Below are 27,594 nucleotides of genomic sequence, written 5' to 3'. Positions count from 1 at the left end.
TAAGGGTTAATGTCTCTTTCACCTGAAAGGGTTAACAAACAGTGACCTGCAACACCTGACCAGAGGACCAATCAGAGGGCAAGATACTTTCAAATCTGGGTGGAGGAAAGCTTGGGTGTGTCTTTTGTTCTGTCTGCTGTTCTTTCTGGTTTCTGAGAGTGACCACACGTACCTACAAGCTCTCTAATCTTCTATTCCAATTTTGTAAGTACAAAGGTAGAAAGGTGGTATAGTCTTTTTAATTGTTTTTCTTTATTTGCAAATGTGTAGTTTGCTGGAAGTATTTTAAATTGTATTTCTGTTGGAGGAAGCTCTTTCTCCAGTTTCTATAAGCTGCAAGAACCTGTAATATTACATCTTGAAATTACAGAGATTTCTTACTCTTCCTTTCTTTTATTAAAAACTTTTCTTGTAAAAGGCCTGATTAATTTTTTCCCCTGGTTAAAGCAAAGGAGGGAGTCTGCACTCACCAGGGAATTGGTGGGAAAAGGAGAAAGGGGGAGGAAAAACCTGCTCTCTGTGTTTCTCTCTGTTCTCTCTCTGGGATGGAGGAGGGGGAGGGGGGAAAAGGTAAATGTCCTCTTTGCTTTAGATTCACGGAGCTTGAACCTGTATTCGCTCTTGGTGAGGGAAAAAAGGGGAAGGGGGAGGTGGAATTCCTTGTGTGTTAAGATTCAAGAGGTTGAATCCCAGTGATCTTCCAGGGTACCCAGGAGGGAAAGCTGGAAGGCACTAGTGAGGGAAAGAGTTTACTTTCCTTGTATTAAGATCCAGGGGGTCTGGGTCTTGGGGGTCCCCAGGGAAGGTTTTGGGGAGACCAGAGTTTATCAGGCACTCAAAGTCCTGATTGGTGGGAGCGTATCAGATCTAAGCTGGTAATTAAGCTTAGAGGAATTCATGCTAGTACCTCACTTTTTGGACTCTAAGGTTCAGACTGGGGAAAGATAGTATGACATGCCTGCAGAGGGTCCGCTGGTCCCCCGGCTTTGGCAGACCTCCCGCAGGCTGCCGCCGAATCTGCGGGACCGGGGACCTCCTGCAGGCAAGTCGCCAAAGGCAGTCTGCCTGCCGTGCTTGGAGTGGCAAAATGCCTAGAGCTGCCCCGATTGTTCCCACAAATGATAGGAACTGCTCTGCTTCCCCAAGCCCAGAGCTGTGCTTCTGGGCCCCTGAGATAGGCTTAGAAAGTGTGGAGATTTCTTATTCCTTCCTTCTCCATTTCATGGCCACATAAGGACTTGCTATAATGTGGCCCATTATAGCCAAATTATTTTCTCAGTGAATACAATTTTAAATCAGGAGTAGTGGTTTTGACTAGTTACAGTATGGAAACTGGAGAATCTGGTTCCTTATCTTTATACATCTAACCACTTGATTTAGAAAAATATCAACTCAGAACTCTTGCATTTGAGGCTGAAAAATTCAATCACGATAGCCTCAGAATTTCTCACATCCTTTTTATTTCCCTCTGCCCTCCCCACTAACAGTCCTTGGCTATATGAATTAAAAAGAGTCTTTACAAGTAAAGTACTCCAGGAATCTCAAGATTTATTTTTAATGTAGAAAGAAAGGGTTAATACTTTCTGTCATTTGGGTACCTAAGTCTTTTTGTTGAAATAATTCCCTTTTTTAGTAAAAATCTTATGTATGTTAATGGAAATTCCTAATAAAACCTGAGTAATATGATCTTCATGCACCCTATTTTTTCACATCACTTTTAAGCCAAGGCTTGTGTATTGCTGAGAAATATGTTTACATGGCCTTGAAGTATTTCTGCAAAAATGTTTGCATCCTATAGCATATCCATGGCCACATCACACAGTACAGAAGGACCTCCACATCATAGATGGTTAATGATAATTTTTACAGAGACAAACTGAAGGAAAGAAGTAATTTCAACAATAGTCATGTATTATGAATGCTTTAACCTGTGCTTCTAACTCTGGGCCTGATACTGATCTCACTTACATGAGTGTAAATCAAGAGTAATTTCACAGAAGTCAGTGCAGTTATGTTAATGTAAATCCACTATAAGATCAGAATCAGGCATTGCATGTCTTTATAGGATATAGAAAAATGACCCGTGTGTAGTGTGTTCTTCACATTAATCTTGGTATGGAATAGAGGAGAAGGAATGCATAATGCTGTTCCTTTTCAATGGAGCTGTTCTTGACTCTGTTTTTAAAAAGTCATTGAGATTAACTGTCCAGACCAAAATCGTGGGTGCAATCAGCAACAGAAGTTACAGTAAGGGTTTGATCTGATCTCACTTTATACTTGCGTAACTCGATTGGCTTCAGTTGACTTAGTCCTGATTTACACTGGCATCAGGCCCAGTGGAGTTATACCTGTGTGAAAGTGGTGTGAGTGAGAATGAACCCTTAAGTGCCATGCTTTTCTCTCCACTCCCTGTCAAGAACTGGTGCACATAAACATCTAGTTAATGTTGCTTAACACAGAGTTAAGTTCAACTGCATTTTCTATCATTAATCTTCAAAGATGTTATAGTGCACAACCAGGAGCCAGCAGACAATGGAATACAGCTTTCAAACTACCCATGCATCTTGGGTTGTTGAAGGGATAGGTGGGAGCATTGAGGAAGAAGCCCTTTGCATAGTTGAATACAAGTCTGAGAGCTCAAAGTCCTGCAGGTCACTGGTATCCACTTCCTGGCTAGTCCTCCATGGCAGTCTTTGAAGTTCTCTGTTCTTCTCAGTGAGTAAGAGGCAAAACATATGGGCCCTTCTGAAGTGCAAATAGGTATCTTCCTGTAAACCTGTGTAAATATGTTAAACTGCACATTGGGCTATGTCTCCAATGCGCAGCTTTTCAGCCATGTATTTTAGAAATTAGAAGGGCAAAATAGCAGGCACCACTTGAGACTCTTAAGACCATCTACTGACATTAATTTTTATGCAGTGCTCCATATTGATTTTCAATATGGAGTTTTGAATGTCTTAATGTAACAATATGGCTCTTACAAGATATACAATATAATTCTAACAGGCATATCCTGGCATTGATCTAAAATAGTGAATACCCATTGATGCCAAATTATATCAGCAGAATTTCTGTACTTGAGTTGAGGATAGTAGTACTTCACACTGGTTTCTGGTTCAGCTCCCACAGAAGTCATTGGCAAAATTAACATCATGTAGGTTGGTAAATATTTCAAAATACACCTCTACCCCGATATAATGCGACCTGATATAACACGAATTTGGAGATAATGCAGTAAAACAATGCTCCAGGGGGGCGGGGCTGCTCACTCCGGTGGATCAAAGCAAGTTTGATATATCACGATTTCACCCATAATGCGGTAAGATTTTTTGGCTCCCGAGGACAGCATTATATTGGGGTAGAAGTGTATTTTCAGCATTATTGAACATCTAACTCTCAATTATTTGTTATCTTTATTAGCCATACTAAATTTAATTAAATATTTATGGAAGGAATTTTCAAATATTTTGGCAAAATCTTAACATTTATTCTAGTGTCAATGCATGACTATCTTATGTATCTATGAACGATGTAAATCAATTGTCACAGTGCATGTGCAATGCTTAGACAAAATCAGTGGAGCTGAATATGCAAGGAGGCATCTTTGGATAACAGCTGCATATGCATGCATACTCTTGAAACAACACAAAAATAATTGCTATCCTTGACAACAATTGGTAAGTCAGTAAAAAAGAAATATAATCATGTAACTCAGTCCAATATATCAATATAGTCAAAGTACAGTAAATGGACACTTTTAAAGCCTATGAAAAAATGTATTCTTCCATTCAGAACTTTGAAGTTTGCATTTGATGTGACTTAATGGTTTGAGTATAGTTAAAATACTGTATGTTTAATGGCTATATATAGCTCTACAAATATGTATAATTGATATTGTAGATACATATCAGTTTTAAAACTGATCTCAAGTTTACCACTCCTAAAATATTAATTATTTTGACAATTTATATTTCATAAAAATAGATTCAATTAAATGTTAAATTTGTTACATTCATTAAATTTATACTGGAATCTGGATATGTAGAACTTTTTCTCATTAAGCAGTTTCTTCTTATGGAAACTTATCACATTGCATATATTTTGTCAGAAAATACTTTGCACTCAACACCGTATATGAAAATTTATGTATCTTCTGATATAAATATAAATTAACACAAGATTACTTTTTTGTTGTTGCTCTAAATAGAGTTTAAAGTCTGTTTCAAAGATGCCAAGATCTACAAAGAAGAAAAATGAAATACCTTCTCATCCCACTAGATGGTGGTGCCTTCAGGTCAGGGCTAGAGATACTACAACAGACAGTGCAGGGGAAATTTTTGCTGTATTTGGCTGCCTGGCAAAGACAGAAAGAGAGAGAGAAGTTCAGCTTATAAAATACTTTCTCCCACTCTGCTCATGGATATTAACTTATCTGTATTTAAAAATGTGAGTAGATATACACGACTTCACAGTGTAGAGATTTAAATGTACCACTAGCCTATCTCCATTAAGAAAAATGGGTTTGAGAAAGATTATATCGTAATGATTTCATCCTTATTGATGATTTTAATAGGATCCTGACTTTGCACTTTTTGCCACTGCAGATCCCCAATGGAATGCAAAATTGGGCCAAAGATTAAAGTGGTGAATCATATGTTTAATGTGATAGATTCTTTGTGGATATTGGTTCATTTAATTAACAATAATATCACTTGTGTTTATGCAACACTTTTCTTTGTGAACTATATTAAAGTTCTATACAAATTTTCGTATACAACTGATGTGCAGATACCTCTGGGGTGGAGGGTGACAGCCAGTTGAGCCACAACACATTTCAAATCACCTGGGAGAGGAAATTTTGGCTAAATGCAGAAGGGCAAAACTCTGCTGTTATAAGTTTGCTGTTATAATTACCATGAAGAACAGATAGGGCCTTTGTAGATAATGGCTTTGGGTCATTAAAAAAAACCAACATTCTTATGGTGAATGTCCAAATCCTGAAAGTCTTATTCAGGGAAAATTCTGATTGAAGTCTTCCTATTGACTTCAATAAGGAGTACAGCATACAGAGGTCAGTTTGCTTGAGAAAGGACTCCAGAAATTTGCTCAATTATTTTTAATTAAAAAGGGAATTTTGGAACCTCCTATTGACAGGTGAGGTAATTTGTCTGGAACTAAGAAAACTTAATATAAAAGATTGTAAAACTGTTTTGATTTTGCTTTAATACTGTTTTAAGAAGGAGAGAAATACTTTATGAAGTAATAATAAAATGTTTAAATTTAAAATACATTTGTGTGAGTTAACAAGTTAAGAATTCAAATAGTTTAAACACTAGATTACAATGTATCACATCAGAACCTCTGGTTGGCCATTTCACAAATCATGTAATTTTATGGCAAGAAGGAGAGTGCTAACCAGAGGTTCAGAAATGCTTATCTTAAGCATGTCAGATCCTGTGTTGCTGTTCTTTCGGAAGCTATACACAAACTGACTTCAATGGGAAGTGCACATTGATGCATGGTAACAAATACACTTCAACATGAGGAATTACACAGCACTGCGCTGAGCATTATGAATACTGCTTACCTTTAATGTTTAAGCGCCTGATCCAGCAAACACTTCTACAGCAGCATAACTTAACTCACATGAGAAGTCTCATTAAAGTCAACATACCACTCATTTAATCTAAACTACACATTACTTAAGTGGTTGCAGGATGTTGCCCTCAGTAAGAAATGTACTGTAGCCAGACTAAAATATAAAGCTTTCTTCTGTCTAAGTTTGGGATTTTGTAAAATATTCCTAATACATCAAAAACAACATTGTTTTCTTTTTACATAACCATCTGACTGCCAAAGCCCTGATCCTCCAATGAGCTTCATGAGGGGCAGGCCCTTGTGTCCATCTAGAGCTCACTGGGCCTGAGGCAGAAAAAACAGATATAGATGGTAGACCCTTATTTCAAGGTGTCAACTATGTTGTGTTCTACTGAATCTTCCCTGATCATATTGATGGAATTTAGCTAAAAAGAAGGTGTCAGGGCCCAGTCTTAGTGGAATTTTCTACTCTTTTTAAAGCGAAGAAAATTCCACTAACTCTTTTCTTTAAATGTCCAAAGAAGCAAATTGATTCTAACCATTGTTATTTACAACCATTATTGGGTTAAAATGCAGCACTTTCTAGGAGGGTAAATTCCTTTATTAGATCCCCTTGAATACCTCAGTATAACTGACAATCACTGGAAACATCTCTAATAACTCTTTATTTTACTTAATAAGGGATACCACATCTTTAAAACATTAGAAACAGATGTCACTGCATTACTTCATTGCTGATGTATGTAATAGAAATGACACACTAATTAATTTAATGCAGTATAAATGTACTGATTATTTATCATAGTTGACAATAAAATTATGAAAACATTCAATTACAATCAGTGGTAATTCATTATTTATTGATTTTGCATTATGCACACGTTAATACAATGCATTTAATTACACAAGAGAAGGGATCATTCTTCTATTTATACTCAGACATTTAGTTTCATCATTAAAAAAAAATCTTGCTGTTTAGGTGAGAAATTTTAATCCACGCTTCAATAAAAATTCCTGAAACATCAAACATAAATTGAATTCAAGCCTCCAGTATTAGTGCACTACAAAATGTGGGCAGTAAAAATGACAATTTCAGTATCTTGTTTCTCACATGCCAGTGGCCTCCATTTGTTAATATAATCAGAGTTACGTGTTCTAATACAAATTAAGGAACTACATTTTAGACTGATTTTGGATAAATTATAATTATTTTTTTCCCTCTCGTCCCAGCTTGTGTTCATAAAATTAGTTATATAAGCAGCTCATTTACTAAGGACCTGACCCAAAGCCTAGTCAAGCCAGTGGGAATATTTCCACTGACTTCCATGGACTTTTGTTAATGTCAGAAAGGAGAACATCAGCACTCCACTAAGCGCTAGTCAGGTTGGAAAGAATGGAGAAAAAGTGGTGTCTCAGTTAGCTGAAATTGAGTAAGATATGCAATTTTCAACTATGCCTTCATTCTTCATTCTGGGCCCACATGTACCTCATTGCTCACAAATCTAGTGTTATGTTCATTACTCACATATTTGATGTGAACTCCATCCCATGTGTACTTATGTCCTTCACTAAACTGATAAGAACTTTTATTCCTGTATACTACTGACATCAGACATGCTGTATCATGATTGAGTTTATAGACTATGTTATTCATAGAATTAATCTTGCATCATTTTAATCTCCTACATTACAACTTTTCTTGAGTCACTGCATTAGTGTCTTGCCCCCCACTTGGCCACTGGCAAACTGAAACACAGTTAACTGCACTATATACGTCATATTACTGAATTTTCCAGTCATTTAGCAAAAAGTTCTTTTTCTCTGTGACCTTGGGCAAGTCACTTCACTGCCCCATGCCTCAGTTTCTCATGTTTAAAATGAGGATAATGATTCTTACCTCTTTTGTAATGCACTTTGAGATCTACTTGAGTGAAAAGTGGCATATAAGAACTAGATATTATTATTGTTAATGAAAATCCCCTATTGTTTTCATTATTACCCCCTCCTTGTAAATTTGTGTCAGCCAGCATCTCCTCTATAGGATGAGCCAGTGGTCACAATAATGACTACTGGTAAAAGGTAATCTACGGAGATCTGTGGATTAGCCCTCTCTACTGGGGCTTGAAACTGACCAGGGCTCTACTCTCTCTCCTCTGGCATTTGTGAAGAACTTGTCCCTGCTATTACTTCAGCAGACTACATAACATAAAAAAACACAAGCCCCTTTCCTTGATGTTTTGCAATCCAGCAACTGGCGGTCAATTTTTATATGTAATTAAAACTGCACCAACATTTCACTGGCTGTTAATATCAAGAAAAATGGAATATTTTGCCCTCAGGGCTGAAATGGACAAAAATATTGAATAGTAGATTAAAAATAATCGTTCTAAAAGGCTAATTACTACTGTATATGGAGAGTTAATAGTTTGTACACATTCATATTACACATTTGGACCCCAGTCAATCAAACCAGCTGACAAATGCAGGATATTTTACAACTGACAAGATATTACAGTATGATTTTTTGGATTTAGCATCTTTGCCTTATCTTGGGTAAAATTACAAGGAAACAATATCTACTGATATAGTTGACTCTTATATGCTTAGTTGAGCTGGGCTGCTGCACAGTATTAATTCTCAAACCTTGAGCATTTTCTTAGTCTAAGTGCAGTTCTTTTCTCCATGGATAGTCACCTCTCAAGGGTACTGTTTTTACTACAGTCTTTATGATTTTATATTGCTTCATGCCACTCCAACTTGCAGGGTGTTGATGCGCAAGGCTTCCTCTGGCCTTGCAAAAACTCAGCCTTATTTAGAAATATGTTTAGCTTGTGGAAGACATTAAAGTCAAAAAGAAAAAAAAATCCTGAGAGTGGAATCTGATTATCTCATTAATCTCAAAGCAAAATGTCTTTAAAGGGAGTAAAGGAGAAAAACAATGAGAACCCTTTAAATCTGATTTATTAAATCTTCGAATAGCAATTATGTCCAATAAATTAGCCACATCTTTTCTGTTTGAGGGACTTTTCATATTATTTGTATTATGATAGTACCTAGCCCAGGTAGGCATTATACATAAATACATAGTAAGTAACAGTCCCTGCCCCAAAGAACTTCCAATCTAAGGTTCTGATCCTGGAAAGACTTATGCACATTTTTAATTGCCTCATCATTTTCAGTGGGATTACTCACAGTGTGTAAAGTTAAGCATATGCATAAATCTTTGCTGGATTGGGGCCTAAATAGTCAAGGCTGGCAAAGGGTGGGAGAAAGGGATTCAGCATGTAAGGAGAGTAATCAAGGGGATGTTTGGAAATACCATGTTAATTTCACTTTATTTTTAAATGTTTATATGTTTTTTGTGGTGAGTTTTGAAATACATAACTGAATAGATTTGGATAAGTTGGAAAGGCAGAAGGGGAGAGTTAACAGCATCAATGGAGTGAGAATGTCAAAGGGGAAGAGAAACAATGAAGCGGAGATGAAAAGAGAGAGGCGGGAAGGACGATAACTAATGGAGGACAGGGAGAATCAGGCTGGAAACACACGGACAATGAGGTTGCTGTAGGAAGGGATCAAGAGCAAACAGTGAATTAGAACACTAAAAATAATATCCAGCCTCTGAACTGCAAAAAGTCAGTCAGATGATATTCTCCACATGCAGGTTTCTACTTCCTTGCTGTTGCTGCTGTGGTTGCTGTTGCTAGGGGACTATCTCTGACCTCTAAGGCTGGGACTTCCCTGTGGGTCTCTGCTTCACATTCCCTTGAGTTCACATCGCTGGCAGACAGGGATCACATAGAGCATGGTATTACGGAGGATGCCACCTGATCAGGTCCAGGTGGAGTGGGAAGGAGCCCTTGGCTAGACCTCTTTTTTTCATGCAGTTGCTGCTGGAGGAGTCATTCTCAATTAGTTTTACTTTCCGTGAGCTCATGTGAGTAAGACAGGGGCCACATGTAGTACCCAGTGTCTCCGGGGGGTGCTCCATTCTCATGGGAGCACAGAGGGTCAATAGGATACTAGCTAGTCCTCCTTCTGTCTAAAGTACTGTTGATACTTCGGTTGCTGCTGGAAAGAGTGGCCAATTATATAGAAGGTCTCCTGAGAATTTAAGGTGTTAAACATCTTAATGATCCCAAATTTCACTTCTGTCTCAGTCCACTCCCACACTGCTAATATAATGCAGCTCCAATTTTTGGAAGATTTTGCTCTGCAGTAGTCCTAGATCATTTGCAGTAAATGGTCATTATCTTAGCTGTCTATTTGCAAAAATGAAAACCTACATATTGTTTGTTCCTCTAATAACATAATGAAAACCCTGGTTTATTATTTAGCCATGGAAAGGCTTGTCCTTCTTTTTGGAGATCTCCTATTTCTTTCCATCTTTTGCAGGCTCATAGATGTTTTTAGGACCCAAGAGAGTCTCAGATGATTGCAAGTGCCGCAGTCACCTTTTGGATAAAGAGGTGGAGGTTGGCAGCGGGGAGAGGAGAAGTAGGAAACTGTTACCAGTGGGCTGCCCTTCAGGTCTAGCTCCCAGTTTGGCCCTCCCCTCCATCCTACTGCTCAGTTCCTTTTCTGATCTCAGTTACTTATTTTGCTAAAGTTATCACGAGCTGCTGAAATGCTCCTGAATGGGGAGATTCCCCTGCAAATGTGTGAATACAGTTTCACAATTTTTCTCACCATAGCACAAAAAGAGTGAGAGAATATCTGTTTTTTAGTGATAGTCCTTACTATCCTGAGTCAGAGGGAAGAGTAGGTCCAATAGATATTTCTGATCATCTGTATGGATAAACTAATTCCATACTAACTAGTGTGAGAGCTGTTTGCTGGGAGCCCAGTGTGCGCACCTCTCTCTCTCTTTGGACTGCTCTAATGTCAACTTCTGTTCATAGGCAGAGCTCTTGAAACTCAGATATTATGGCCAGGAATGGATTCGCCCAGCTCCACTATCCAAACTATTGTAGGAACTAGTATCCCAGCCCAGAACTAAAGGCCTGTCCCCTCAACCAAGGGCGATGAGCTGCTGAGCATGACAACTGAGTTTGGGGGACAACAAATGAGGAAACAGGGGCAGAAGTGAAGGTCATGGGGCTACAACAAGGGATCCAGATGGGGACTGTGGCAGGGCAACAACTCACCAGTGCAGCACCTCCTGCTGGTCATCCAGGGAATTAGCTCCTCCCAGCCCAGAGGGCCCTCTGCAGGCTGGTGTTTCACCTCTTGCTGACCCCGTGTCCCTCCTGGACCCAGGTGCCGTTTGCCCAGAGATTCTGCCCACTGCAGACCCCTCTCACTCTGGGTCCCCCTTCCCAGGGGAACCCCTAGCCCCCTATCCCCACCTTGCCTCAGTGGCTACTGCCAGTCATCATCCAGCCCCTTTCCCTGGGGCAGACTGCAGTCTGTAATGGCCACTTATCATTGGCAAGGGGGTTAGGACCTGTTGCCTTTGCCTATCTCTGGACTGTCTTTCTGCAGCCCCAATACCCTTTTGTGGGCCCTTAACTCGGCCTGCAACCTGGGGCTTTTCTAGGCTGGAGCTCCCCATCTCTCTCTGCCCTTCCCCAGCACTGCTCCACTGTAGGTACCCTCCTCAGCTTCCCAGGCAGCCAAGTCCTTCTCTCTCAAGGAAGCTAAAGAGAGTTCTGGCCCACAGCCCTCTTATAAGGGCTAGCTGGGCCCTGATTAAGCTGACCACAGCTGTGGATGCTTTTGCAATCAGCCTGGCTTCCACCCATCCCACCCCCCTGCTGCAGCCCTCTCCAGGGCTGCTTTATCCCCTTCAGGCAGAAGCAGGGTGACCATCCCACTACAGGGATACTGAGCAGAGAACCTTAGACAACAACTACCGGTCCTCGAAGTCCAAAGAGCCAGTGGACATTACCCAGAGGAACTCTGGCTGAATGCGTGAAGTGACAAGGGATCAGAAACAGGCCCCACAGTCGCAGAACACCATCTCTCCCACATCATCAAGTTTCCTCCTGCTGGTCTTGTGGATGGCCATCTTGGCCAACATCAGGAGACAGTTGATGAAGAAGAGGTCTTGTGACTTTGCGGGGCCATGGATGGGATATGCATATACAAGGAAGCACAGGGAAAAGTGCAGCCAGAACGTCAACAGGAAGTTCTGGAGAAACTGGAAAAGGGGCTGCAGCCTGACTCACTCTATGCAGATGTGTGCCAAAGTCCTCCTCTTACCAGAGGCAATCCTGGAAGTTACAGGACAGTAAGCCTAACTTCAGTACCAGGCAAATTGGTTGAAACTATAGTAAAGAACAGAATAATCAGACACATAGGTGAACATGATTTTTTGCAGAAAAGTCAGCGCAGCTTTTGTGAAGCGGTATCATGCCTCACCAATCTATTAGAATTCTTTGAGGGAGTCAACAAACATGTGGAAAAGGGTGATCCAGTGAATATCATGTACTTGGACTTTCACAAGGCGCCTCCCCCAAGGCTCTTTAGCAAAGTAAGCAGTCATGGGATAAGAAGGAAGGTCTTCTCACGGGTGAGTAGCTAGTTAAAAGACAGGAAATAAAGAACAGGAATAAATGGTCAGTTTACACTATGGAGAGAGGTAAATAGTGGTGTCCCCCAGGGATCAGTACTGGGACCAATGCTGTTCAACATATTCATAAATGAGATCGAAAAAAGGGGTAAACAGTGAGGTGGCAAAGTTCACAGATGATACAAAATTATTCAAGATAATTAAGTCCAAAGCAGATTGAGAAGAATTCCAAGGGGATCTCCCAAAACTGGGTGTCTGGGTGACAAAATGGCAGATGAAATTCAGTGTTGATAAATGCAAAGTAATGCATATGGGAAAACATAATCCTACCCCTCTACATACAAAATAATGGGATCTAAATTAGCTGTTACCACTCAAGAAAGAGAGCTTGGAGTCATTGTGAATAGTTCTCTGAAAACATCTCAATGTGCAGGTGCAGTCAAAAAATCCAAAGAGAATTTTAGGAACCATTGGGAAAGGGATAGATAATAAGACAGTAAATATCAAAATGCCGCTATATAATTCATGGTATGCCCACACCTTGAATACTGAGTGCAGTTTGGTTGTCCCATCTCAAAAAAGATATATTAGAATTGGAAAAGGGTATGGAACAGCTTCCATATGAGGACAGATTAAAGAGACTGGTACTTTTCAGCCTGGAAAAGAAACAACTATGGGGGTATATGATAGAGGTCAATAAAACCATAAATGTGTGGAGAAAGTGAATAAGAAACTGTTATTTATTCCTTCTCATAATAGAAGAACCAGGAATTAACCAATAAAATTAATAGGCAGAGGGTTTAAAACAAACAGAAAGAAGTACTTCTTCATACAGTGCACAATCAACTTGTGGAACTCCTTGCTAGGAGATGTTGTGAAGATCAAAACTATAATTGATTTAAAAAAAGAATTAGATAAATTCACGGAAGACAGGTCCATCAGTGGATATTAGTCAAGATGGTCAGGGATGCAACCTCATTCTCAACCAGAACCTGGGAATGGCGGCCAGGGGATGGATCACTTGGTAATTGCCCTGTTCTGTTCATTCCCTCTGAAGCACCTGGCATTGGCCACTATTGGAAAACAGGATACATACCCGTGCTCATGATTCCATGGAGGAGCTGCCAACTGAGATCCGCAGTGGGCCGTTGGACTAGGGTAGAGATACATGCTGACCTACTGGGGCTTCCTGCCCTCCATAGGCAGAAAAAGGTCCTACTACTTGGTACTTGGGAGCATAGGTGCCAACTCTGTGGGTGCTCCAGCCCTAGAGCACCTATGGGGAAAAATAGTGGGTGCTGAGTACCCACCAGCAGTCAGCTACCCTTCTATCCCCAGTGACTTCCACTCACTGTGATCAGCTGTTCTGTGGCATGCAGGAGGCGCTGGAGGGAGAGAGAGGAGTGACAGCTGGGTTTATTGGAGGAGTGGGTGTAATGGGGCATGAGGTAGGAAGAGGCAAGGTGGAGGTGTGGGCTTGGGGGAAGAGGTGGAGTGGGGGTGGGGTGAAGCGGGGATGGGAAGATGCAAAGCAGGGGTGGGAAGAGGCAGAGCAGGGGTGCAGGCTTGGGAGCAGAGGTGGCGTGGGGGCAGGGCCTGGGGCAGAGCCGGCGGGGGGGTAGAGCACCCTCTGACACATTAGAAAGTCAGCGCCTTTGTTTGGGAGAAAAACAGTGAGGAGTCCGGTGTCACTTTAAAGACTAACAGATTTATTTGGGCATAAGCTTTCGTGGCTAAAAAACCCACTTCTTCAAATGCATGGAGTGAAAATTACTGATACAGGCATAAATATATATTGGCACATGAAGAGAAAGGAGTGACCTTACAAGTGGAGAACCAATGTTGAAGGCCAATTCAGTCAGGATGGATGTGGTACATGTCCAATAATTGATGAGGAGGTGTCAATACCAAGAGAGGGAAAATTGCTTTTGTAATGAGCCAGCCACTCCCAGTCCCTATTCAAGCCCAAACTGATGGTGTTAAGTTTGCAAATGAATTGTAGCTCTGCAGTTTCTCTTTGAAGTTTCTGTTTGGGAGGTTCATTGGCCAGAGCTCTTGCCTCCACTCATGCCATGTAGCCTGGTCCTGGATCATGAGGAGCAAGAAGGGAGGTTTAGGTTGGATATTAGGGAAAACTTTCTAACTGTCAGGATAGTTAAGCACTGGAATAAATTGCCTAGGGAGGTTGTGGAATCTCCATCACTGGAGATTTTTAAGAGCAGGTTAAACAAACAGCTGTCTGGGATGGTCTAGATAATACTTAGTCCTGCCATGAGTGCAGGACACTCGATTAGATGACCTCTTGAGGTCCCTTCCAGTCCTATGATTCTATGTCATCAGCATATACCAACAGGAGCATTCACAAGTCTAGAGGTAGCAGCAACATTAAAAGTGGGAGAGAAAGGGTCAGGAATGAGATTGGGATCTCTCTTGTGTCTCACCACCCATGCTAACACCTGCACATAGGTTTCACTGTGTGGGGAGGTGGCCTTCAGGAAGTGGTAGACACTTTGCCTCCCGGTCAGGGTGGGGAAGGTTCCCCAACCACTGTAAACGGAAAAGGAGGAAGCAGTGGCAGCAGTAGCAGTAGTAATGGTTGGATGGGCCACAGCAGTGGGTCTGCAGCCACCTGGGCATATGCCCTGAAGGCTGAAGATTGGGTGCCTCTAGAGCTGGTGGAAGGGACAGCAGGAGGGTGGTGGACCATGGAAGTAGTAGCCACTGATGCAGAAAGAACCTTCTGTGCTGGGCTCTTGCCCTTTTTCTTTTCCTGCCCTTCTTGCTGACTGAGGGGGCTTCATTGATGGTGGTGCTTTTGGCAGCAGAGTCCCTTCCTGTGCCATCTGCTGCCACACCAGTGATGTTGGCAGAGGTATTGGTGATAGCTGCGGTAGCGGATGGGACAGAAAAGCTGTGGTGGAGCAACAGTGTTGGCCAGTGAACCCTCCCTCAGTCTCTCTGCCCAGACTGAGGGCCACTATTGAAGACAGGTGATGGGAACAGCCACCAGATGGGGACATGTAAATAATGAAAGGGTGGTTGGGGAGAGAATGGAAGCTAGTCACTCCTCCGCACTAGTCTATATGGGGAAGGAGGTGGAGGGTGTAGGCAAACCCAAAGGATGGGGGGACTACAACAAGCAGCATGGGAGGTTACTCAGGCTGCACTGGGAGTTTAGGTGGGAGTACATAAGTGTCAGTGAGAATGCAGTGAATGGGGGATCGAACAAAAGAGGGGAATCACAAGCACAAAGAATATGCAGGTGCACAAGACAAGTGGGGCTGGGTGAAGGGAGGCAGGCAGCAACAAACAGCAAAGGAGAGAGGGCAGACGAGGCAGGGGCAGAAGCAACAAACAGTAAAAGGGAGGGGTGGGTAGGGCAAGGGAGGTAGGCAACAAAAAGGGTGGCCACTCATGCATCCACAGAATACGGGATTTCTGGAATAGTGTGGCTCGCCTCCACCTGTGTGACCCTGCCCCTGCCAGAGTACTCACATGGAGGACGCCATTTTGCAAAGCACCCATCCCGCCCCCTCTGGTGTACATGTGAAGTCAAGCTGTTGGGAGTGGAGCAGTGCACTCTGCAAAATGGCATCCTCCATGTATCCACAATGATACTGGTCAAAACCATGTCTGGTTTTATATTAGTGCTGGACAGGGACAAACCTTAGAAAAACGAGACTGTCCGGCTTAAAATTGGACAAATGGCCTGCCTAGCAACAAAATGTGGGAGAGAGGGAATCACAGAGGGGGCATGTAAGATGGGAGGGGCCACATAGGGTGACCAAATAGCAAGTGTGAAAAATCAAGACACTATTTTTCCAGGGGTGGGTGGCTGACGGTATAATTGTATATATAAGACAAAGCTCCTAATATCGGGACATCTGGTCACCCTAGGGCCACATGACCAACAAAGGGAAAGGGGGCATGTGAGAAAAGGGAGACAGCGTACTGCAAGGGGGAGGGGTCTGTGCTAGAGGGGAGCAGTGAACCACAAGGGGCGGGGGGTTAGTGGGTAGGCAGAGGAAGCAGGGGGTCCATCAGTTCACTACAAACTCGGAGAGGAGAAAGGGGAGGCAAGTGTGAGGGGGACACATGCACCCATGTGCTAAGGTTGCCGCCTCTGAGGTACAAAGAAACCCCAAACGGAGCACGCAGGATGGTCCTGAGCCCACAGAACTGGGCAGCTTAGCAGTGTATGCTGAGCACCCTGGCCGACATCCCCGGACAGCTACTGCTAACTGCAAAGAAGGGCCGGTCCTGGGCAAACCTGGACAGGTGACAGGCGAGAAGCGAAAAGGCTGTTGCAGCCCCAGGTGCCCGAAAGCAAGAGACGAGCTAGCAGATGGTCACTTTGGTCACGGCGGGGCGGGCAAAAGGTGGAGGCAGGGCTCCACGCCACTCCCCCTCCTGAGCAGCAGCAACACCAGCAGCCACCTCCTCCTCCAGCGGCAGCAGCCCCAGCTCCCCTCCGCAAGCAGCCACTAGCCGGTGCCACGCTCGCTGAGGGCCAGGCGCATTGGCTGGAGGGGGCTGTCACTCTCCCCCCCCCCCGCCCCGGTGGAGGTGGGGAGGGCTCTGAGAGAGCGGCTGCTACGTGCGCAAGCGATTGAGTGAGCGAGTGGGAGACTCTGTTTTGGGTCGTATTGCAAACAGTTGGGGAGAGTGAGCGTGGCAGGAGCGCGGGGCTGAGCCGCCGCAGAGAGTGGCCATGGCTGTCTCCTCCGCGCCTCCCGTCATCTCGGCAACTTCCAGCAGCGCCAGCAGCAGCGGCAGCGTGGGGGGCCCCGGGAGCTTGTTCCGGGCAGACCCCCTCTATTCCTCCAGCCCCTCCGAGTCCCCCAGGCTCACGAACAGCCTGGTCAACAGTTTCCTGGCTTCCAGCGGCGGCGGTGCGGGCACGGGAGGCGGCGGAGGGGGTGGCAACAACGAGTGTAAGATGGTTGATCTGCACGGGGTGAAGGTGGCTTCTTTCCTGGTGGAGGGGCAGGAGCTGATCTGCCTGCCGCAGGTCTTTGACCTCTTCCTCAAGCACCTGGTGGGGGGGCTGCACACGGTCTACACCAAGCTGAAGCGGCTGGATATATCGCCCGTGGTGTGTACGGTGGAACAGGTCCGCATCCTGCGGGGGCTGGGCGCCATCCAGCCCGGCGTGAACCGCTGCAAGCTCATCACCAGGAAAGACTTCGAAACTTTGTACAACGACTGCACCAACGCCAGGTGAGCGGCAAACTTCGCTGTCACTCCTCTCGCCCGGGCTCGGCGCCTCTCCTTACTGCCTGCCCACTGTCAAGGGAGGGTGCTCAGCCTCCTCCACTGAGGGTGGGTGGGTGCCCGGGCACCTTGCGCTCCTCGGGCAGCCGGAGCCCTGGGCACAGTCACGCCCGCGCCAGGAAAACTTTGTTTCCGCGGGAGTCCCAAGCCTGGGGTGGGTGGTGAGAGTGCTCCCGAGCTGCTCGTGCCAGGGCAGCCTGGAGGCTCTTCTCTGTAAACAGAGCAAAGAGCCCGCTGCCGAGCTCTCCCGAGCCCGCCGCGTCCCCTCCAGGGCTGTGAGCGCTCCCTAGCGCGTCTTGTAAGGTGCCTACAGCCCTGCAGGTTCCGCATTAGGGAAGATGAGCCGCAGAAGTCCAGCCTAATTGTGGGGCTCCGCTGCACGGCTATACCGGACGGTCTGTTGATAACGTGCAAACTGCCTCTTATCCTGTGATGGTATCTTTGAGAGAGGGTCGAGATGCACGATGCGCCAAAACTAAGCAATGCTTTAGAAACGGAAACCCTGCGTTGGGAAGAATAGTCAGGTTGCGAATGGGGCAGTGTTCAGAGGATGCTCCCTTCTCTTTGGCTAACTGTTAGACAAGTTTTCTGGACGGTATGGTCACCTTAAATCACCATCTCTAACTACACAAGCAGTAGGAGCATGCAGTGCAGTTTATGATGCTTGCTGCCAGAAGGGACCATAGCAGAGTTAGATGGTGCAAAAGAGGCAATAAATTGTATGAAATCTGTTCTAGAGAAAGGAGTAATTTAGTGTAGGTGATTACACAAAATTCTTAAATTGTTGAACTTTGTTGCTAAGGTTTATTAAATCTATGTGCCAGGTAACTGCACTAAGCATGAACTTGGCAAATTGTATGAAATAATTATTCACTTTCTCACAAATATAGTGTCTAGATAATCTTTCAAATGACTGTAAAAAGGAACGCAGTACTTTTTGCTTTAAGTTCTTAGCTGTATATATTTTCTCTCGCTGAAAATTATAATCTCTAGCTGTCTGGGTTGTGAACATAACTTGTGATACAGTAGTCATAAGTCTTGCAAAAGAAGTAATGATAGCCAAAGAACATGTGCTGTGTGTGCCTGAGGAGTATGGGTAGTTTACAGACAAACTGTTGCTTAGTATAACTCTGGAATAACGGTGCATTATTTAATCAAAGAAGTTTTTACTGTTGTTATAGCCCTTGTCCTGTTGTGCTTAAATGACTAAACCCAAAGCTGATTGTATTCATGGAAGATCCCTGCTGGGTTCTTCATACATGGGGGGTCAGAATCCTTGGTTATGACCCCATAGTTCTTGCTTTAGAAATGATAATGATCTTATAAACAAAAAACTCTCAGGGCTTTATAGAAATATATAGTAAGAAAGGGAAGATTATAAGAGAGAGGACTGTAGATGACGTCTAAGAGTTCAACATTCAGCAATTTCTGAGGAAAAAACTCATACTCATCTTCCTATCTTAACAAGAAATGTTATCTTTACATATGCTGTTTACAAGTACATTGTTTAGGCCTGCCATGACTTACAGCAGGGAAACGTTAACTTTCTGTATTAGAAGACAGATGGTTAGTTCTTACCACTTAGACTCTGCTATACGATGGTTTCATGTTTTAAGTAAATGCATGTACATAATGAAATTAAAAGTCGTGTTTCACTTATTTGGGATCTGATCCTGCTTCCATTGTCATTGGCTTAAGTAAGAGCAGGTTTAGGCTTTTGATTCTTATGGTAATTTTTTTTCTCCTCATGTTGTTATGTTTTGTTCTCAGTGATAAAGATGACATTTCAGAGTTGCTTTAATTCCATTCGTGCCTGTGTCCACATGAACTGTATTCTTTTTCTTGCTCACTTTCAGTTTCTCCTGCTGCCCATTTATTTCAACAAGTCATACTCCTCTGTGACATCACAACTACTGCCACATCAAAGTTTTGATGTATAAGCACGGTTTGTGACCACTGTATTTGAAAAAGATGGGAACAAAATTCTATAAGGTACCCTTAGTATACCTAGCACTTAAAATATCTTTGGCTTTTTGCAAAATATTCACAAAATCTTGGTGCCCAAACTAATATTAAAATAACATGTTTCTGAAATTTGACTGGTAAGTTGATCTCAGAACCACGTTTTTGAGCAATGCAAACAAAATGAACAAGTTGATTAGTGAAAATAAGTAATTGCACACAACTGAGTGGATGATACAACCCCATTATATACTGACTTGTACATACGTGCACATTGACAAAAATGGCACAAAATATTGAAATAAGTGTTTATTTCAGTTTGTTCTTCACCAAAATCACATGGCTGGGAGAGAGGGGATAAGATGTGCAAAGAGAAGCAAGGGCAGAGGAGCTCTAAATGAGAAGATAGAAGCTGAGAGATGCTGTAGGAGGGTTTGGAAGATGCAGCCAGAAGAGCCAAGAGATGCAGTCAGAAAAATACGGCTAGGGCGCTGGAGAGAGAGACCTATAGGACTGAAATAAAGGACATACCTGTCCAAGGGTAAAAGCAACTCTCAGTTTAAAAGATTATACAGGAAAAAGCACATGTGCCATGTGTATAAGCCCCTTTTACCTAATTACGGAAATGAAATTTATCTTCATCTGCTTAGGGATAACTGATACCAAGATATTTTTGAAGATAAGTTTCACATTTAACGTCACCACTGACTATCTCAGTGTTTATATGCCGTATTATTTTCTTATTTTGAAAGTACCAATATCTGGAAATAAACTCACTACTATCGATATGTTTTGTGTTCAGATCTACATATGTAGTGTGTTATAGTGATTATGAGTGCAGGTGAAACAAACTTTTTTCAAATGAATTATCGTAAAGTTGAATGCCTGCAGCTTAGCAATATTAATTGCATTGTATCATGATAATTTGAAATGCATAACCTGACACTTAGTTTGCCAATCAGATTATTTATTGACCAGCCCAGTATACTTCATGTCAAAAAATGTCTAATGATAATAGATAAATTGTCATATGTAATGGAATTCTCTTGTCTCTTACTAGATGTAACATATCCTGGGCACTACTGTGCACATTTTATGAATTACGTAATACATTTTAAAGTTCATTTTGTCATACAGTGTAAAATAGTTGTATTCCTATACCTGGGTAGTAAAGTAGGAAAGAATGTGATATCATGAAAAGTTAGAGTAAAATCTTTGAAGATGTGTTGTTCTGCCACATTACTTAAGCATTTTATCTTGCAATTCCAAAATGTTGTACATTCCTTTCTTATCCTCTGAGTTATAAAAACAATTTTATAGCAGATTACTATGTAGATTGTATTAAAAATCATGTTCAAATGCAGAGGCAGGCTCAAAAATTGCTGGAAAAGTCATTAGAGATCTCATAGTTGATTTTTTTCTCTTTCTATGATTTTTAAAAACAAACAACTTGTTTCCAGCTTTGCATTTTGCGCTTTTGCATTAGAATGAAAAACACAGCAGTGTAGATTAATCAAAGAATGGACATATTTAACTTTTTGTTCTCACTCCTTCTCTCTGACACAATATTTTCTTAATTGAACTCGTCTACAGTGCTCTTAAGAATTATAGAGAAATGCATCTACAAGTGAAAGTTTCCTCTCTAACACCAAAGTGAATTTTTTTGTGAGGTATAAATATAATGTTGTACACACATCCCCATAAACAATGTTCTTAGCCTTAGTTGTCATTAGCCATCATTATATAACTAATTTTTAGGAACCATGAAATAAAACTTATAAAAAGATTAAAGTCAGTTCATTGTAAGTAGCAACTTCAAGAATGAGTGAATCTTTTTACAAAGCCTAATTAAGAAATAATTTATGATATTTTGGAAGATTACTCAAATCAGACCACCAGTTGATTAATTGTAGCATTATAAAGTTTATTCAAAGATTTAAAAGAAAAGATGTATAATGTATTTGCGTTATAACATCTTAATATACAAGTACAGTAAGAACAGTTGTACGACAACACATAATAGGCCCTTAAAATCACAATTGCGTATGTATGATTCATACCCAACCAGTAGAATATTTTTGATAAGATTCTTCTGGGCATTTGTATTAGATGAATGCTGTAGTCTGTTGTGGTAGTATTGCTGTGGATTATCTGGTGAACATATAGTAAAATATTTCACTTGAGAAAGTGTTTTCAGGTAAAGGGAACTGCAGAGCAACACATGGCTTACTTATTTTCTGTGACGAATTTAAACTATTTTATTAAGCTAATATTTTGTATTACTTTGGCTTGTTCACAAACAATTAAAGGCTTTAGAAATGAATCTATGCAGTAGATGCAGACATTTTATTTCATGGCATAATGAGGGTCTAGTCATGTTGTCTATTAAAAGCGGCCCCATAGTCAACAATGCTCTATCTTTTATTAGAAGAATGATGTCAAAGATTATAATTAAAGCAATTCAGTCATGTGCCACTGCACAGAGCTTCCATGTGTATATTGATTTTAAATGTACACTTATGCTTCCGTAAACTACTTTGCCTTTGCCTAAGTAAATATTTAGTGTTAATTCATACTTGCCAAAAACTTGTTAGTTTAGGAGGCAATGTTATATTAAAATAAAAATAATCAATTTTCTGTTTTTTTTTTTTTTTTTTCTTTTGTGGATGGGAAATTTACTTAAAACATTTTATTGAGGCTTCTTGCTAGTGTAGTGGACTTTGTCGGGATGCAGAAAGAGATTTTTTTCCATTTTTAAAAGGAAATTACTGATACCTTTCGAAAAGTGACTAAGATGAACATCTTTGGACTTGTGAAGTTCTTATTCATCTCAAAATCTTTGGCGTTTTGTAAAAATGCTTCTCATGGGCAAATCAAATATGAAGAAACCGCAATCAAAATTCTTTACTTTTCTGATAGCAGTAGAGCTTTCCATCTGTAGCATAATTGGCTTTTTCCAAAAGATGAACATTTAATAGTTTTTCTGTCTACATTTATTTAAATTTTCTAATGTAACTTCTTCAAATTGAAAATACTGTGTTTCTGGAGCAAAGACAAAAAAGCAAAACAATTAGGTATTAATGATATTCTTGTTGCATATTCAAAAGGTCTTTGCAAGCATTTCTTCTCCTTTTCCCTTTTCACCATCTCAACCTGCAGAACTCTTCACTGTCACTTCAAATCACACAATTCTAAAAAGATAAAACAACATTTAAACTCATTTGCTTTGGGAAAGAAATAGAGCATTTGCGCCCAATAAGCCTGATTGTGGAACTGCATGCAAATTGTGTTTTGATTTATCTCTTTTGCACTTTTTTCCATTTGAATTGATCTTGCATTAATTTTGCCAGGCGGCTCTGTGAGGCTGCAGATGTTGCCCTGTGTTTAATAAATCAATGAGACAGATCTGAATGAATCACTTCAGATGGATTCTCTGCTCGGTTTGATGTCTAGATGTTATTCTTAGCTTGTTATCATGACAGATGCATTAATGTTCCCATACACTGCCAGCAATGTCAAAGAGATTGAAGCTTTTAAAGTGGCGGTATCCCCTTTTTTCAGTTCTGTTAGAATAACTAAATTGTCTTTTTGGAACAGGGCAAAAATATAAACTTAATCAAAGGATTAATCTGGGGAAAATATTAATCTCTGGATCACCCTATAATACAAAGTTAAACATGTATAATTTCATACTGAATGATTAATTATTGTAGAATGTTGGAAATCAATATTAAAATCTAAATGTAGCGTAGCTTTTTAATAGTGTAACCATTTTCTCATCATTAATATTTTATTGTAACAAGAATGACCAAAATAAATAATATAAGATTGGGACACATTGAAAATGTCACTATAAATAGAATATAATTGTGTCCAAATTGCTTAGAGGATGGAGTTAGTTTTTTAATTCTCAGTAATGTATTTCTTTTGGATTTAACGCATCTAGGTTTAACGTTTGTTTGATGCAGAAGAGGAAGCAGCTTATCTGTTGTGCTTCCATTATTACTTCACCATTTATTTCTGAAAATATTACAGAAGTTGTTGATCAGTTGTTGTATTTTTTTGATCCACATAGTCAGGTATCAACTATCTTGGAGCAGAACTCATGGATCCCAGATCATAAAATAGGTTGGCGTATTCTGACTTTCACTGACTATTTTAAATTCTAAAAAAGCTTATGTAAAGCATAAAAGGTCCTTGTTATTACACTGTAATTGATCTTCCCAACTACATTAAACACAATTATAGTATTATGTTATTTTTTTAAAGGCATTCCTTGTTTTCTTTCTAATAGGTAAATGAATATCTTGTGATTTGTTGTGAACCCTGTGAGATGCATCAATCTAATCTCTGTTAACTTGATCGTTTCCATCTCTTTTATGTTAACATTTTATTTTTATAAATGACTAATCATGTACAAATGTATATATTTAAAAAACTTTTTACTTTCCTTTCATTAAGTCTTTTGACAAAAAGTGGGAAAAATCAGCTGTTACAAATGTAGATTTATGTTTGTCTTCTTAGCATTCTTGCTACAGCAGTTCCAATTTGATAAAGGAAACAGTATGTAATAGAAATATGCAGTATATGCAAATAACCAGACACTTTAACATTTGGATAAATAAAGGTACATGTAACAATGTGTGGCGTAGCATTAAATTTACAAAACCAGAAGTGACCAGCTCTAACTTCATGAAATTATACTCTGTATAGGCTGCTCTCGGGTACATGTGTGCGCTTTTTAAATGGTAAGCTGATAGTGAACTCCAGGACAGTTGAGGCCCAGAGCAAAAAATCCTTATATTGAAATTGTACTGCTTATTGTATAGCTTTGGAATGAGAGATCATTGTTTATTTTTAAATATTTTATAATGGTTGTATGAATAATTTTGCTAGATGTTAAATCCTGGCTGAACAAATTTTACAAATTGGAATTCTGATTATGCACCCACATTAAAAGATGTTGAGGCCTAGTCTTAAAGTCCATATTTGGATTTTGCTCAGGTGAGCCTCGCCTTGACATCAGTGCAAGTTTGCCAAAACAAGGGATGAGTAAGAACTTATTTATAGATATTGCTAGTATATGAGCCTTTCTTTTCAGAATTGGATCCTAATGCTAAAACCTTCATTTGATTTCCTTTCTGCAAGTGATTAAGTCTGTTGCATATCAAGGAAAGAATTGGCATGTACATGTATTTCTTCTGAGAAAGTACCATAAATAATTTTGGTCCTGATCTTTCTTCCACAGAACTCAGGACCTTTGTTCTTTGGTCTGCATATTCTTGCATTAGTATAATTTTTAAATTATTTGAAGTTATGAACAAAGATGTACACCTTTAAATCTAAAATATTTGTCTAACCACTAGATCCTGACAGGCACCCTTGCTTCCTTTTTTTTGGCAGAGTTCTTTGTATGATTATTCGTCAGCTTAATAAAACTTATTATGTAAACAGAGATAGTACAAAAAGCACAATTTTTAACATATCTTTATTTGAAGTACGCTAATAATAAACTGTAATGGGAACAAGAAAAAACAATCAAACGTGCAAATGGCAATTTATATGATGTTAACATTCACAATTTGAGATTCCTTTGATTGTTTTGAAAAGTACATTAGGGATATTGTAGTACTATGACATTTTTCTTTCAGTGTAAATTAAGGCAAGATTTTTGTATGTTATGATTAAACATGAATTACCAAGTGCAACAAGTACACTAGTATGTAATGATTCTCAGAGATTTAGATTTATCCTGCTTGATATTAGAATTGTCCCTTGGGGCAGTGCACTTTTGATCTTGATTCCCTATTGGTAAAGCATGGTTATTCAAAGTGACTTGGTAATAGGTATTTTTTCTCTCATTCTACAACCTGTGAATTAGAAACATTGATACCTATTAAGTAGTGCACTTTGTAGCCTGCCCTGAAGTGTTCCAAGATACCAGTGCTAATGAAACTTGTATTCACATGCATTTCTCTTTTCCTTGGTGGCATAGCTGGGTTGCCCTTTTTTGTATGTGTGTATGTGTTCATATATATAAAAAGTTTACAGTCACAAGAAATCTTAGGGAGATTACATTTCCTGTGGCTGTTTATTATTTTGACCTGTTAAGCCTGTTTTGCTTGTTAGCGTATTGTCAGAGCCTGCTTGATTCAGTTATAAATACTGCACCTCCACTCCCAAAAGTACAAAGAACCAAAACAAAAAAGTAGCACCAATTTTATTGTCGTACAATGATTTTTAAACATGTCTGCTTGTTATAATGTAGTGTGTATGTTAAGGTCTAAAATGTTCAGTTTTAGTTGTGTCTGATGATCTTATCAAGTTTCTGGCAGCTGATATCTGGTAGCAGCATTTAAGCTACATTTAGTCTATCTGCTATTTATGTGATGGGTTAAAAAGAAAAAGTAATATTGATTGGTCTCTGGATTAAAGTTTGAAATCAGCAACAACCTGAACACAAAAGGCTTTTTTTATGATTTCTTAGCTTGCCATTGATCTACCAGTTTTATTGCACTCATTATTTATTAAAAGAATTTGCAAGCTAAACATAACGTTAAGCTAGTTTGCACACAGGGACCGCACTTAGGAAATTGAATGGAAATTGCATTAGAGATGAACATCTGTGCTATTTTTCCACTCATGTGTTTATGGGTTTGTATAAAAGGTGTATTGGATTAACAGTTATAACCATTATAGCTTGCAGCAATATGTTAGACACTGAGCATTTAGTTGTTGTTTAGAAGGAAGTCTCTTTTTTGCTTATCTTAAAGGTATGGTAATACCATCACAGACAATGTTTTGATTATCTTATCCTTTATTAATGCAGCTGTTACAGTTTATTCATTTATAAAACTCAAGATATCTGACAATATTATACTTGTGATGTACTCTATACAACTTGAGATATCTGACAATACCGATGCAGCCTAAGGCTGTCTTATTAATTTATTTAATTAAAGGTTTCTGGTTTCTGGTGACACTATTAACTAAAGAATTGCAGTACGAGTAGTTTGCACATCACCAAATACTGACATAATATGTGGTCTTTTTTTATATTTATAATATACAGCATATATGGGTGGATAATGAAATTTTGACAACTTTATCTAGTAATTCAGATAACTTGCTGTCTTTCTTAATCAGAATCATTTCTATGACACTTTGCAGCAGCAAACCCAGTGAAAATCTTAAATATTTTGATATCCCTTTCCCTTCAGTATACATCTAATTATCCTCAATACTAATAAAAGTTATATGTGGTACATCAGAATAGACCCCCTCGAGGTTTGGGATCATCTTCTATACTACAGTGTTGTTTGTGTTATCCTTTTGAAATAAACAGCTATAATAACTAGTACTTGGGACGGGGGGTGGGGTGGGGTTGGGTTATTTGTAGATATCTGTTTTAAAATAGAGTGAAATAATGCAATAGTGGCTTCAGGGTTCTTTGAATTAAAAAGTATATTTTTAGAAGTAAACTATTTGAGGTTTATTTAGTTTTTAAAAATATGTGCAGTCAATTACATTTATGATTGGAATGAGTTGAAGTGCATCATCACTTGCATCATCAATGCATGTTCCCTTTCGTTGCTGTACTCTGTAGTCCACATCTCACTGGCTCATCAGATTGGTAACTCTTCAGAGTATCCCATGCCAAGTAGGAGAAATGGCTCTGTTCTTCATTTCAGAAGATTATGTTGACCTGTTTTTCCTCATGTTGGAGAAATGACCCACTTCTAAACTTAATACTGTAAAGAGGGGGCTGTATTTCTCAATATGAAGAACTGAGTTCCTCAGGAAAAAAAAATCCAGAGCTTTTGGCTTTTTTTTTTTTTTACTTAATTTTGTGAACATTGTTAATGTTCCTTGTCACTTTTGCTCCCAGCCCAGTTTTCAAATGCTATCACATAACACATCTGAACCTATAAAGAAATTTAGGTAGAAATTGGGTTTAACATCGAATTGAAATTTGCATCAGTGGGGATGTGGTTTATTAATCCTTTGTAATGGGACCTATATGTACATACAGAATTAGAATACTCAAAAAAATAAATAAAAGCCATCTTCACAGCTCCATTATTGTATGAGAGATTCCTAGGAATACTCTGGAAACTAACTTCAGGACCCCTGCAAAAGCCTGTAATTTAAGGATATGTCATATATTGTGTGTGGGCACATAATGAAAATAGAATTTTCAGCACATACCTTTATTTTTCATTATATCTATCCTGTGGATTTGTCTA

At 40.1% G+C, this 27,594-nt stretch overlaps 1 protein-coding gene across 3 annotated transcripts in view; it reads left to right on the top strand.

Moving 5' to 3' along the window:
* The first annotated feature begins 16,611 nt into the window (after positions 1 to 16,611).
* The window catches only part of DACH2 (dachshund family transcription factor 2), a 526,494-nt gene continuing 515,511 nt past the window's right edge, over positions 16,612 to 27,594 (top strand). For all 3 annotated transcript variants that reach the window (XM_075068738.1, XM_075068737.1, XM_075068736.1), the window contains exon 1: positions 16,612 to 17,332. In XM_075068738.1, the coding sequence (XP_074924839.1) occupies positions 16,824 to 17,332 (509 nt within the window). In that variant the 5' untranslated portion in view covers positions 16,612 to 16,823. The remainder of the gene's footprint in view (positions 17,333 to 27,594) is intronic.

The sequence above is a fragment of the Chelonoidis abingdonii genome, chromosome 8, assembly GCF_003597395.2.
Source record: "Chelonoidis abingdonii isolate Lonesome George chromosome 8, CheloAbing_2.0, whole genome shotgun sequence".
NCBI classification, from domain to species: Eukaryota; Metazoa; Chordata; order Testudines; family Testudinidae; genus Chelonoidis; species Chelonoidis abingdonii.
The sequence above is the reverse complement of the archived record's forward strand: the minus strand, read 5'-3'. Positions and strand labels throughout refer to the sequence as shown.